The 13,996-nt window shown below is 43.1% G+C and overlaps 1 protein-coding gene across 10 annotated transcripts in view; it reads left to right on the top strand.

Annotated features, from left to right (window-relative positions):
- The window catches only part of COL12A1 (collagen type XII alpha 1 chain), a 115,381-nt gene that overhangs the window by 50,808 nt on the left and 50,577 nt on the right, over window positions 1–13,996 (top strand). For all 10 annotated transcript variants that reach the window (XM_053381281.1, XM_053381282.1, XM_053381278.1 and 7 more), the window contains 14 exons: window positions 292–441; window positions 596–715; window positions 1,491–1,655; window positions 1,798–1,944; window positions 2,639–2,781; window positions 3,205–3,334; window positions 4,324–4,469; window positions 4,755–4,884; window positions 6,279–6,418; window positions 7,455–7,584; window positions 9,247–9,383; window positions 12,183–12,315; window positions 12,432–12,458; window positions 13,358–13,500. In XM_053381281.1, coding sequence (XP_053237256.1) covers window positions 292–441; window positions 596–715; window positions 1,491–1,655; window positions 1,798–1,944; window positions 2,639–2,781; window positions 3,205–3,334; window positions 4,324–4,469; window positions 4,755–4,884; window positions 6,279–6,418; window positions 7,455–7,584; window positions 9,247–9,383; window positions 12,183–12,315; window positions 12,432–12,458; window positions 13,358–13,500 — 1,841 coding nt within the window. The remainder of the gene's footprint in view (window positions 1–291; window positions 442–595; window positions 716–1,490; window positions 1,656–1,797; window positions 1,945–2,638; window positions 2,782–3,204; window positions 3,335–4,323; window positions 4,470–4,754; window positions 4,885–6,278; window positions 6,419–7,454; window positions 7,585–9,246; window positions 9,384–12,182; window positions 12,316–12,431; window positions 12,459–13,357; window positions 13,501–13,996) is intronic.

Raw genomic sequence — 13,996 nt, 5'->3', positions numbered from 1 at the left:
CTGCACTTGGGCCCAGGCTAAGTAATATTCTAATAGATCATGTCAGTGTTACGGGCAGTGCTCACCAGAATATGCTTCATCTTTTAAAGGAAATATTAATAATACATAATCTCGGAAGTGTTATTGGTAGCGCTATGGAATGCTCCTAACGACTTTAAGTTCTAATTTATATAGAAGAACACTAGTCAGTTACTTAAGCCATGCATGCTGGACAATGTAAAAGAGGATAGGATAGAAAACAGCTGTTCATTTGCTGCAACTAACACACTTGTATTTTGATTGCTGTGACAGGCCTGGAATGCAAAACCAAAGTAGAAGCAGATATTGTGTTGCTGGTGGATGGCTCGTGGAGCATTGGTCGGCAAAATTTTAAAACAATCAGAAGCTTCATTGGTCGCATTGTTGAAGTTTTTGACATTGGTCCCGACAAAGTGCAGATTGGTAAGCCTCTGATGGTGTTTCCTGCTTGGCAGGGGGTTGGACTCGATGGCCCTTGTGGTCTCTTCCAACTCTATGATTCTATGAATGTCCTGAAATAATTTGGGGGTGTTGCTGTTTCGGGACCTTTTGCAACTAAGTTATATTTCTCTCCCAGCTCTTGCACAGTATAGTGGATCTCCTAGAACAGAATGGAACCTCAATGCACACAAAACCAAACAGAGTTTGATGGATGCTGTTGCCAACTTGCCTTATAAAGGAGGGAACACCCTCACAGGTAACATTCTGTTGCTGAGTTCATCATAAGGTACACTGGGGAAATTAATACAATGTTATATGGTCTGAAAAGATTTTTTGTTTTGAATATATTATACTGACTTTATAGAGTGGACAAACAAGTGGTTCTTTAATCTCCTCTGTTTATCTGCTGCCACTCAGTCTCTTCAAACAACACTCCACAGAATCTCTTCAGAACGCTTCCCCAATTTCCTCAGCCAAGACCTTCAGTCCCGTATAGTAGCCCTTAAGGAACAACAACAACAACAACAACAACAAAGTCTGTGCTACAGATATCTCACAGGGAGCATCACTGCACAATCTTACTCTGTATAAGTGATCTCCAAACTAGGAGGGTAGTCTATGGTTACCAGGCAGAAAGTTGTCTTGCCAGTGCAAGTAGATAAATAGGTACCACTGCTGCAGGAAAGTAAACAACGTTTCTGTGTGCTCCGACACTCGTCACAGTGTCTCATTACACCAGAAGTGCAATGTCATGCTGGCCACATGACTCGGAAAGCTGTGGACAAATGCTGGCTCCCTCAGCCTGAAGCGAGATGAGCACCACACCCTATACTCAAGTTTAATTGGACTTAACCGTCCAGGGGTCATTTACCTATGAGTGGTAACCATAACAGCTGGAATGAAGTAAGTACTTAGGGCAAAGCTTATGTTTCTCTTAATGAAAGTACCTATCCTACTTTAGGGACGTCTACCCTCTATGCTGGAATCTATGGCTAATGAATAATGGGTACCTGTGTGTGCTGTGATTTCAGGAGATGCTTTGAAATTCATCTTAAGCAACAACTTTAAGATTGAAGCTGGCATGAGGCCTGGAGCTCGCAAAATTGGTGTCCTCATCACAGACGGCAAATCACAAGATGATATAGTTGTGCCATCTCAGTCACTGAGAGATTTGGGAGTGGAGCTGTATGCTGTTGGTGAGTATTATGTGGAGAGGTGGGAAATATAGAAGTTGGTTGGAAAACTAAATCACTCATTCTCCTTTATATGAATTGGGAAACCGTCTAATGAAAATGCCTAGGTTATTTTAAAATGTTTTATTTTTGTGACCTTTTTAAGGTATCAAAAATGCTGATGAAAATGAACTGAAGCAGATCGCAACAGACCCTGATAACATTCATGTTTACAATGTTGGAGATTTCGGCCTCCTTGTTACGATTATTGATGACCTCACTAATAATTTATGCAATAGTGTAAGAGGTCCAGGTATGTTTCTCTTTCTAGTTTCGTTTTCAACTTCTTTTTACCTTTTAATTGATGCCTGCTGAATTTTTCCTAAATTACTTACTTGGAACTTTGTTTTTGCATTACCCCCATGGTGTGCTAGCTGTTAAAGCCCCTGAGCTCTCAGGTAGCATCTGAAGCTCTGGATCATGTGAGAAGCAGCAGTGTGGCAGCCCTTCACACATGCCAGCATTACCACATTTTCTGTGAATGGGGAAATGCTGAGTGAGAACAAGTCATAGGATGGACTTCTCCCACATGACCCAAGTCGCCAATGTTTAGTTTCACAGTCCAGGAAGGACATGCCCTCAGCATGTCATTTGTGATTTTTGCACATCAATTGGGTTTTTTGCTCTGAAGTTTTTACTGGCTGCAGCTTCTCAGTGCATGGACTTAGGTTTGCCATAACATCTCAAGTGTGATTACCACAGATTAAAGAATGCATCAGATTTTACTATAAATTATTTTATGCATATGAATCATATACATTTCAGTTCAGTAAGTAAATAGATCCAATACTTAAGTAAAAACAAGTTGAGTTGACGTATGCGGATGATACCCAGCTCTACCTCTTTTAAATTGGAACTAGTGAAGGCAGTGAATGTTTTGCATTTCCTTCTTTGGTAACCCTCCTAATGAAGATTTTATAGTATTGTTCCTTTTTTTTGCATCACAGCTGATTTGGCACTACCACCAACCAATCTAAGAACCTCTGAGGAGACACCTTATTCCTTCAGAGTATCATGGACACCACCTACTGAGAGCGTTGATAGATACAGGGTTGAATATTATCCTGCAGATGGAGGCCCACGAAAGGAGGTCAGCACTGGACACCCAATTTTATTATTTTTATTTATGTTTGTGTATACCACTGATTTTGCAGTGGCTCCGCTCCTTCCTCCTGGACCATGTCCAGAAAGTAGTGCTGGGGGATGAATGTTCAGACCCCTGGGCTCTCACTTGTGGGGTGCCTCAGGGCTCTGTCTTCTCCCCCATGCTTTTCAATATCTATATGAAGCCACTGGGAAAGATCATCGGTGGGGGGGCATTTGGACTGGGTGTTCACCAGTATGCGGATGATACCCAGCTCTACCTCTTTTAAATTGGAACTAGTGAAGGCAGTGAATGTCCTGTGTGAGTGTCTTTACTAGAAGTTGCTTTTGTTCTATCAGGGCCAAGAGCAGAAATAGCCGTAGATAGATTTATGCACAATTATGTCTCCCATTTCTTGTTTTCATGCAGGTCTTTGTAAGTCGTTCAGAGACGACTACAGTTCTGACTGGCCTCAAGCCCGAAACAAAGTATCTTGTGAATGTATATTCTGTGGTAGAAGGTACCAGTAGCGTACCTCTAGAGGGCGTTGATACAACTTGTAAGTGTCAATTCAAATTCAATTAAGATATGTGATAATTCATAAAACTTCCAAACTGTTTTTAAAACAAAGTTCTGCATAGAATGTTTGTGGGAATATGGAGTGGAGATGAGAGCTCCAAGCATATAAAAAACCTCTATGGATATTTTTAAAAATTGCAACCTCCTTGTAGATAGACATTACCTTACTGAACAACAAAATGATTCACTCTGGGAACTGTAGCTCTGTGAGGGGAATAGGGGGTCTCCTAACAAGTCTCAGCACCCTTAACAAAGTACTGTCCCCGGGATTCTTTTGGGCGGGGGAGCCATGACTGATTAAAGTGGTATGACACTACTTTAAATGTATATTGAAGAATGAACCTAAGATCAGAAAGAGAACATTGGGTATTTAATATTCTATGATATTATAAGCAATATGACAGGAGACTTTTGGTTCTTCAGTCCAGAGGGTAGAGTTATGAAAAGGATGAGTGCCAATCAAGCTGGGTGACCCTTAGAGTGTGATTCAGCTTTGTCAATATACATTTCAGATTTACCAATTTGGGATTGTGTCTGTGTAGATTAAGTCCAGAACAGATGAGATAAACTATCCCGGACAGTTATGTGTATTATGCTCTCATAGGATTAAAACACTGTTCACCGAAAGTCTTGTACAGTTTGTGACCCACTAACCTAAATTCAGACTATTAGCTATGCATCAGAACCTGCCAAGTACCTAACATCTCCCCTGTTCTTACAAACCCTGGGAGACTGCAAAAACAAGAGGTTTCTTAAGCCCTGTTTGGGTCAGTATGTACAGCTGGTGGGCTATGTTCAAACTAGTTGGTTATAAGTTGTGTGGGCCTGGTTTACTGCAAAAAGAATACAATAACTAAAAGCTACTCCCCATCTGAAAGCTGAAAGTTCAAACATGTTTTCAAAAATGAAGACATAAAATATGTTTATGGACACAAATAACTGATGTGAATCACATTTATGGTTCTGCAGTGCCAATCCCTTCAGTCAGAAACTTGAATGCGTATGACATCACCTCAACAACAATGCGCGTGCGATGGGAACCTGTCAGTGGAGCTACTGGCTATGTGCTGCTGTATGAACCTGTCAATGCCACAATACCAGCAACAGAGAAACAGGTAACAACAAACTTAAGAAAGAGAGACAGACAAACAGAGAGAACCTGAATTGGCTTCTATATGCCAAAGCAGTGAGACATTTATTTTGTGTGTGCATAGATTATAAAATAAAGCAGCTTGATTGGAAAGTTATATACAAAATGATATATGAATCAGGAAGTTGTAAATACATTATTAAACATGGAAGCTGATTTTTTTAAAAAAAAAATGTAAAGGCCTAAGCATTTTGTTTTTCTTTCTAGTGGCTTCTTCTAAACTTCCTTGTTTCTTTTTCTCTTTTTCCAGATGCGTGTTGGAGCATCAGTGAATGATGTACAGCTGCTTGACCTGATTCCCAACACTGAATACACTTTAACAATTCATTCAACTTTTGGTGACCTCATCAGTGATCCACTCACCACTCAGGAAGTCACATGTAGGAATAATATCTTGCTTGTTTTACATTTACCTCCTCTTGGTTTAGTAATGCCATGCTTCAGTATATTAAATGTATACTGTGATTTGTGTACAGGCAACTTCTCACTTGCCACTTGTGCGCGACCTTGCACATGCACAGCTCTCATCAACTGGATGTGCTGCGTGACTTTGTTGAGGCTGCTGAGTCTCCCTGCCTAATAGCTGACTTGTGGGATAGCGCAGCAGGAACAGCAACAGCCACTTTCCTGTGCACTACCTCCCTGGAGCCCAATGAGGATGTCCTCTGGACTCTGGGAAGAGTCTGCTCATGAGCTGGAGGAGCAGCAGCGCTTTGTTGAGGCTCCCCACCTAAAAACTGACACGCAGGAGAGAGCTGCTTTGCTGCACCTCAGTTGTTAGGCAGGGAGGGTCAGCACTCTCAACAAAGCCCTGCTGTTCCTCTGACTCATAAGGAGACTCCCAACAGAGCCCAAAGAGGCTGTCCTTGTTGGGCTCTGGGGAGGGTCTCTCATGAGCCATGAGGACTCTGCAGGGTTCTCCCCACTTATGCACATTTCACTTATGGATGTGGAGAGCCAGAACATTACCCCTGGGTAAGTGAGGTGTTGCCTGTACATAGTTACACTGGCAGAGGAACAGGAGTGCGGGGGGAGCGCATTCCCCCAGCAGCGCGATCCCGGTGGGGTGCCATTGCGGCCGCTCCCCCACCTGCACAGGGCACCACGCCCCTGCAGGCGACATGCCATGCCCCCAGGACGCTTGTCACGCCCCCAGGATGCACGTCAGCCCCACCCTCTCCTGCTCTCTGCCCCCCCCCCGGTGCCGGAGCATGAAGCTCCACCACTGCACCGTTATACCATTACTCAGTTATGTAGACACATTCTAGGGGCTTAGATTATTGTAACTAAACCCTTCCACTAGTACATAAAATGTGATAGTGCTACTGTACCCATACAGTGCTTGAAACTTGGCTGCTAAAAAACAATCACTCTCCAAAGATGTTCTGAAAAAGGCACATACCATGTTATTCTCCATGGGAAGCCTTTTGATATGGCTGTTCATATAGCACAGGCATAAGGCGTGTTAGGAATAGATGATAGTTTTTTTTTCCCTCTGGAGAATTGAAGGTTTTTATTAGAACAACCATTTCTTACTGTGTATATATACTTGCCCATTTTTACCTCCCATAAGCATGTTTTTCTGGTTTACATATTGTTTCAATAACTTGTAAAATCTGTTTGAAAGGTGGCATTCTCACTTCAATTCATTTTTTTAATATGAATGTAAAAGTTACATGAACTAGGAGATTTAAAGATAAATATTTGCTAAAATATAAACCTGTTTGGGGGATGGCATTTAATATTATTGCCGATATGTCTGATTATTCGACAGTACCTTTAAGTGGAGCAAAAAGCCTAATGATAAGAGATATTACTCACAGCAGCATGAGAGTCATTTGGGAACGTGCTCCAGGGAAAGTTCGGAAATACATATTGAGATACAAAGCAGCTGGGGAAGATGACGTGAAAGAGGTAGGTGAATTTTGGCTAATGTGTGAAGATAGCTTAAGTGGAGTATTACAGCATGACCACCTGCAGCAGTGTTATTAAGGAGCAATCAGATGCCTGAGTTCCTGATACGTAAAATTATTTCCCCTCTTAAACAAATTTAGATCCTTTGGTTTCAGTGGTACTGAACCAACATATATGGATTGTTCTTCTCTTAGAAGTTAGCATTGCTAAGCCACAGGATTCTTATGTTATAGATACAAGTGGTAAAAGAGTGACAATGGCTAGCATGTGTACTTTGCTTGCAAAACGAATATTTTTTTAAAAAAATAAAAAGTGACCAAGGAATATAGAAAAAAGCTATGTGAAACAAGCCAGTATGAGGATACAGTGGTACCTTGGGTTACATACGCTTCAGGTTACAGACTCCGCTAACCCAGAAGTAGTACCTCGGGTTAAGAACTTTGCTTCAGGATGAGAACAGAAATCATGTGGCGGCATTGCAGCAGCAGTGGGAGGCCCCATTAGCTAAAGTGGTGCTTCAGGTTAAGAACAGTTTCAGGTTAAGAACAGACTTCCAGAACGAATTAAGTACGTAACCAGAGGTACCACTGTACAGGGCTGAACGGCTGTGAATATTGTACCACAGCAAGACTGGTGAAACAGCTTGGCAAAAAGCACCATCACGAGCACTCATTAAATTGAAGGCTGGGAAAAGTTCAGGGCTTTGTCCTTATAGCAGCCTTCCCCAGCTTGGTCCCTCCATCTGTTTTCGGACAATAACTCCTGTTAGCTTCAGCCACTAGGGATGATGGTCCTAGATCATGGAGAAGGATAAAAGAAAATATATTCAGGTTAACACACTTTGATGCTGTTCATTTGTAAATACTGAAAACAGATTAGTACCAAGTTCACCACAAGTCGTCAGTGATATCTATCCACCAGGAATAGCTTTGTAAGGATAGTCCTGAACTGTCAACCACATAGAAAACAAAAGTATGAAAGTGATGTTGTAAGGAGAAAAGCAGCGTTTTAATAAATCTCTCTTATTTATGTCTAGTTGGAAGTGGATCCCTCTCAGACCAACACAGTTCTCCCTGATCTTTTTTCAAAAACACTCTATAATGTTGAGCTCGTTGCAGTATATGATGAAGGACCGTCTATGCCAGTAGCTGCAGAAGGCACCACTTGTAAGTCAACTCTATTGCTTAATAGGTTTTCTTAGATCAGGTGCAGAAAACCTTTGGCCCACCAAATGTCACTAAACTAGAACTCCCACCAGCCCCAGCAAGCATGGCCAAGGATGATAGGAATTGTAGTTTGGCAACATCTGGAGTACCAAAAATTCTCCATAGTTGTGTCAGTTTCTTAAAGAAATGTAGGGTTTAAAATGTTGAGTTTTTGGCCTAGACCGGAATGACTCTAGATGAGGAGACTTAGGTTGTTCTCCCAATCATCATCCTAGGTGGGAGGTGCCAGCAGGAAAACATGAAAAGATGAAGCAGCAGCTCCCACCTCTACAGTATATGTAGCAACCACGAATTGGGCAGTAACAAGCATGCTGCCATTAACATAGGAACTGTATTCACCCATGAGATCATGGATTCAAATCCAGACAGTATCCCAGGCAATAGCTCCTATCGGGCATGCTTCCAGAAATTGCATTGCAGAAGCGATTAATTAGCTCTCTGGCACAGCATCAGGATTGGCATAACGCCCACTGCGGTGACTAAACAGTGTCTTTGGTACAGTTTTCCTCAGGTATATTGTTGTGAATAGTGCCTTTGGTTCTCAAGGAGAAAGCTGCAAAGGATCACCTTTTGCATTTGCCAGTTCATGCCACTGCCCACAGGCATGGCAAACTCACATAACAGAGGGAGGACACTTTGTAGGGCACACCTGGCATGAACTTTTGCACCCCAGATCACTTGGAGGTCTGGTATTTAGGACTCATGAGGAACACAGGGAAAGAAAACACAAAGTTGGATGTGCAGTATGGGAAAAACAGCAACATAAATAATGACAATAACATAGGCGAGGACCAGAAACCTGAAGAGGTTTCATAAAGGCAGAGAAAAGGGCCAAAGGGGACAACATAGAATTGGCCATATCCCAGCTAGAACACTGTGGACACTGTCAGTCCATGTACACCGAGCCCCTGCACACCCACCTTAACAGAGTTCACTGGGGTAGGATTGTTCCAGTACTCATCTGCAGAGCACCACTCAGTTTATAAAGGAAGCATGTTCTTGAGACAGCTTATATCCACATACAGTCTCTATAGATAAAAATCACTATGATGCCGTTTCTGTGACTACCCCTGACTGGAAGCAGTTAAGATGTGACTAGAGACTTCATAACTGGCACAAACATGGGGTGGGTGGGGGAAGGATGTTGAACAGATAGAGAAGTGCACTATGGAAGATAAAGAAGAGGTTTTAAAACTCCTGTTTCCATGTACAGTATTGTAGTTTGAGTGAAAATGGGCTTGTTGAGCTCCTCAACTACCCATAGGCCCCAGGCGGATATCCAGTCTTGCCATATTCTGATTCTGGGCATGGCAGATGCAGTAGCATTCTGCAATGTGCAGACTGTGGAGCCAAAAGACTGAGCCTGACAATCCTACTGTAGGAAAAAAATCTCTGCTGTTCTAGAGAAATTAAGGATTTCACCCTATGAGTATATGGTATGTAACTGTTCTGTACATTCCCCATGTGGTTTGTGTCCAAACTCCAAACGTCTTATGTGGTGGATTAGTCTCTGCATATAACCTTGCATTTCCAGTGATGTTTAGTTTGCAGGGTTTTTCCTCTTGTGAGGTAATTTCTCACTTCCTTTTCCCTTCCTGGCAGTACCGGTACCAGCACCACAAAATCTAAGAACTGATCAAGTAACTAAGACAAGTTTCAGAGGTACTTGGGACCATGGAGCACCTGATGTAGCTCTCTACAGAGTAGAATGGGGACCACCAGGTGAAGAGAAACTACAGGTAAGAATTTTTCAATAACCCCAAAATCAATCACTTTAAACCCTTTTTGTGTGTTTAATGCTGTTTGCTGGAAATGTTAAACTGGTCACTGTGTTTTCTAAACCTTTGATACCTAGGGAACCGGTTTCTTCATTAAGTCTGGAGACACACTGAATCCTTTTGTATACAAAAGTGACTGTATGTGTTCTCCTCCTTGCAACTATAGATTAGCTCAGTTAATATTGCCTCCTGGCACCCCATCTTCCTCTCTATCCAGTTAGGGAGTTTTCAGGGATAGTATTGCACTTTTTGTGCAATGGTCCATTTGGCGATCAATTTTAGTGGATAGTATGGTGGCGCTGTAGGGACGCGGGTGGTGCTGTGGGTTAAACCACAGAGCCTAGGACTTGCCGCTAAGAAGGTCAGTGGTTTGAATCCCCACGACGGGATGAGCTCCTGTTGCTCGGTCCCTGCTCCTGCCAACCTAGCAGTTCAAAAGCACATCAAAGTGCAAGTAGATAAATAGGTACCGCTCCGGTGGGAAGGTAAATGGCGTTTTCGTGCACTGCTCTGGATTGCCAGAAGCGGCTTAGTCATGCTGGCCACATGACCCGGAAGCTGTACGCCAGCTCCCTCGGCCAATAAAGTGAGATGAGCGCCGAAACCCCAGAGTCGTCCGTGACTGGACCTAACGGTTAGGCGCCCCTTTACCTTTTTTATGGTGGGGTTGTACTGCTCACTTAACCACCCTCTGCCTGAGTTGCTGCTGTGTGCTGATCTTACTGCCATCTCTTCCCTCACCTTCTCCATTTCAGTGTGCAGAAGGAACTCACTTGGAGGGAGGTAAAGTGAATGATCCCCAACAGAGATTTAAAATCACAGAACATGCAGTAAAGTAAAGCATGGAAGTATAGGCTGTTAGATCTTTAAAATATCCCCTTCTAAATGGCTTCCAAAGTTACTTACTTCCTTTAGTATAGAAAGAGACCACAAGTTTGGTAAGTTAAAAATGGTTTACTTAAAAACTCTTCAGAGTTCAGATTCATGAGCTTTTCATGCAGTAGCAAGAAAAGACAGGCAATACAACTTAGTTACAAAAAGTAGTAAAATGTTTATAAATTATTTGTATAGAAACACAAAGATGGCTTGCTAAAGCCATGTGGTCTAAGCTTGGAGCATCTAGCTTTGACATCCTTACTAGAGTTCACGTGGTGGAAGAAAAAAAGAGCAAAGAGTTTGGTAAATGTTCCTCCAAGGGTGAAGAGGTGTGACTTAGCTAAGCCTGGCAGAGCAGCTTACTCTTCTTAACTCCTTCATGCATTACTTACAGTTAAGCATGTTGGTTATATGAGGCTGGTTTATCCGTCACTGCCCATATAAAATGGTTCATTATCACATAAAGCTGACCATAAAATCATGGTTGGATAAATTAGCCTGTGGACACGCTGTGTGCTGGTGCATGCAGCTCAAACAGTCCCCATCTTACTCACTGTCTTTCTATAATGGGGAAACAAATGACAGAGTGGCTGGCCTAGTGTTATGTGTGAATCAGAGCTTGTGGTTTCTTTGCATGGACAGGCGGAGTCCCCAGATCCCGCGCGGTCCCCCCGTCATGTGGAATAACGACTCAAGACAACGTGCTATGGGATTAAATTGGCCACAACTTTATTAAATTTCAAATGTGGGTAGACCTTGGCTCAGGCATTGGGCGTTCTCCCTCCCCAGTCCCCAGCCGGGGACCTAGGGAGCATCAGGGTTATCCAGTGTTTGTGTGGGGGATGGGCCGGCTCTGGAGAACATATCTTCAAGCAGAGATAGCCGCCCCCGTAACGCCGCCGCTGCAGGGGAGAGCAATGATGACCTTTCGGCGTACGGTCAAAGCCTCCCTTCAGAAAACCCCTTTAACGGGGAACCCTGGTATCGCCGCCGCAAAGAGGAAGATGGACTAAAGGATTCCGCCCAAGGCCTGATACCGCCAAAGTTGTGACGTTTTGCTACGGGAAAGGCGAAACCTGCCAATGCAGGGAAATTCCTTTCCGGCCCTTTAACAGCAACCTTAACGTAGCAGCGCCCGCATACCTGTGAAGAAAAGTTAACCTGCAAAACCTGTGAAGAAAAGTTAACCTGCAAAATAAGACATTAACTGAGGGTGGGTAGGGTGGGAGAAGCTCTGGAGCCAAGTGAGGATTCCCAGGTAAGATCCTCCCTCTATTGTGCGGGCAGGTAATCCCTCCCCTACCTGGCCTGGTCTCCTTGGCAACGCTTCCCCCAGGTGGGATTGGACAACTGACTGAGGTAGGCGGAGACCTCCAGGTATCTCACCTGAGAGAAGGCAAAGCCAAGCCTATGCTGTTGGAGCCGCTCCAGATCTAGGGGCTGCACGCGTCCACGCAAAGGGCGCCCCCCGTTTTAAGCGGGGAGCGGTCATTATGAATAAACTGGAAGCAGAAGCTTGGGTATGTTCATACACTTCCTAATTTCCCTCAGTGTAGTTTATGAAAAGTTTTCTGTCATAAAGTGGCCATTGGCAGAGGTGGGGGAGACTAATACTTCATAGGATGATGGTCTCCTTGCTCTGAAAGACATAGGGTTGTAGATTTATCCAACATGTTGGCTTAATTTTTCAAGGACATAACAACCTCTTCCTGTAGTGCACAACTGTGTATAAATCACTGTTGATCAATTGTCTGTAGATGGATTTCTGTATTTAAAGAACTTAAAAGATCTATTCTAGTCCATGAAAAATGTTAATTGTTAAATATATTGCCTCAATGAGTAACTTTCTTTCTCCTCCCCCCCCATCCCCTGTCACTTTCAAAGACAATTCTTAACGGTGATGAAAATACTCTAGTTTTTGAAAATTTGAACCCAGACACACTCTATGAGATTGGAGTTACTGCAATCTATCCCGATGAATCAGAGAGTGATGAACTGATTGGCAGTGAGACCACATGTAAGAAATTCTGAAATTCTGAAATTCATGGATTACAATTTGTAACAATAGTATTCAAATGAAAGACATGTTTTTAATGCAAACTTGCCCTGTTTGTGCTTCTCCCCCTCCTATAGTGCCCGAGGTGCCTCTGACAACAGCAGGTAAGAGCCTGAATTCATTAATAACATTTTATATATGAGGATTATACAGATACCAAAAGACAGAGCTAGTCCAAACCAAGCCAGGATGCAGAGAAGCCAATGTTTCTGTACAGTATACTTAGTGGTGACTCATAAAAGGGGAGAGAGGCAGAGGCAATGGTGTCATTCTGGCAGTGGCAGCACTTAGCTAGTCAGGGTGAGGTGGAGATGAGGTCAAGTGACCTCTGGGTTGGTGGCAGTGCATACACCGGTAGATCTTCTGCCATCCTAGAGTTCCCCCAATTCACCACTGCCACTTTGTTCCCCCTGCCCCTGCCCCGAGTTCACCATCACTACTGGGAAGATACTACTGTCTCAATCTCTACTGCTGAAAGTACTCCTGTGTGTACACAGGCTTTGTCCCTTCTTGAGTTTCTCTCATGCGTTGTGGGATGTTGCTCTGGAGGTTTGCCTGAACTTCAGCAGGCTTTTCCGAGGGTGTGTGGTTTGAGGTAATGCAGCCAGAAGAAAAAAGTTGCTGCCACTACCCTATGTCCACTGAAGTACTTTCCACCCATACAAAGGATAGGGTGGCTTTTTAAAAAAGTGACAACTTGGTGAATTAATAGCAACTTTTGTATATTTGGTGATGTTCTACTCCCCATTAATCATGTTTAGCTCCATGCAACATTTCCATTCAATTCTCCTTTGCCCCTTCTTGTATAAGTCATTTTGATATAATCTTGCCCAAATTCTGCAGTTGGGTGGATTTTATTGTTCTCAGCAGGCCCCTATATGTGTATTGTTATTCCAAGGTGGTGCTGCTGCTGATGATTTTCAGTAATGTCATGTAGAATGACTCATTATATGTTGTTTGTTATATCTATTTGCTAAACAACCCTTTAATAAATTCATTTCAGCTCCAACGGGTCCCCCAAGAAACCTTCAGGTATACAATGCAACGTCCAATAGCCTGACTGTCAAATGGGATCCTGCCATTGGACGAGTGCAGCGGTACAGGATCACCTATCGACCTACAACTGGCGATGGTGCTGAGCAATCGGTAACCAACTCTGAAACTATTCTCTAATAGGGGGGAAAGCAGCATTGTGCTCCTGAACAAATATCTGCTTTTGAAAACATGAGCTTGTCAGATTGTTTTGTTTTCATGTTCTACAGTTCTGCAGAAAAGTATTTATATTAAAAAATCAAAGAAAGTGGATTTGTTTCCTGTATAAGTAGAACCCACAAGATGACTCATGGTGGTCTTTCAGATGTAATCTGGCAAATATCAGTTTCTCAGAGCCTGCAGAACAAACAGTTGCCAGGGATTGCTTTTTACTGGGGTGTTCTGTCCAAAGGCTCTTTCAAACACTGCAGATTTCTGACATACCTCGGTGAAAAAGCATGCAGATTATTTTAAATTGTCATGTGTCACAGTTGTATGCAATATGGTTGGTCACTGTGGGAGCAGAATGCTGACTAGAGAGGCATTTGTTCTGCTCCAACAGGACTCTTGTATTCTTATTTTGCTGTGTGTATTCACAGCTTCCTAGTGT

The sequence above is a fragment of the Podarcis raffonei genome, chromosome 3 (genome assembly GCF_027172205.1).
Source record: "Podarcis raffonei isolate rPodRaf1 chromosome 3, rPodRaf1.pri, whole genome shotgun sequence".
NCBI lineage: Eukaryota > Metazoa > Chordata > Lepidosauria > Squamata > Lacertidae > Podarcis > Podarcis raffonei.
Note: the sequence above shows the minus strand (reverse complement) of the source record. Positions and strands in the feature narration are given on the sequence as shown.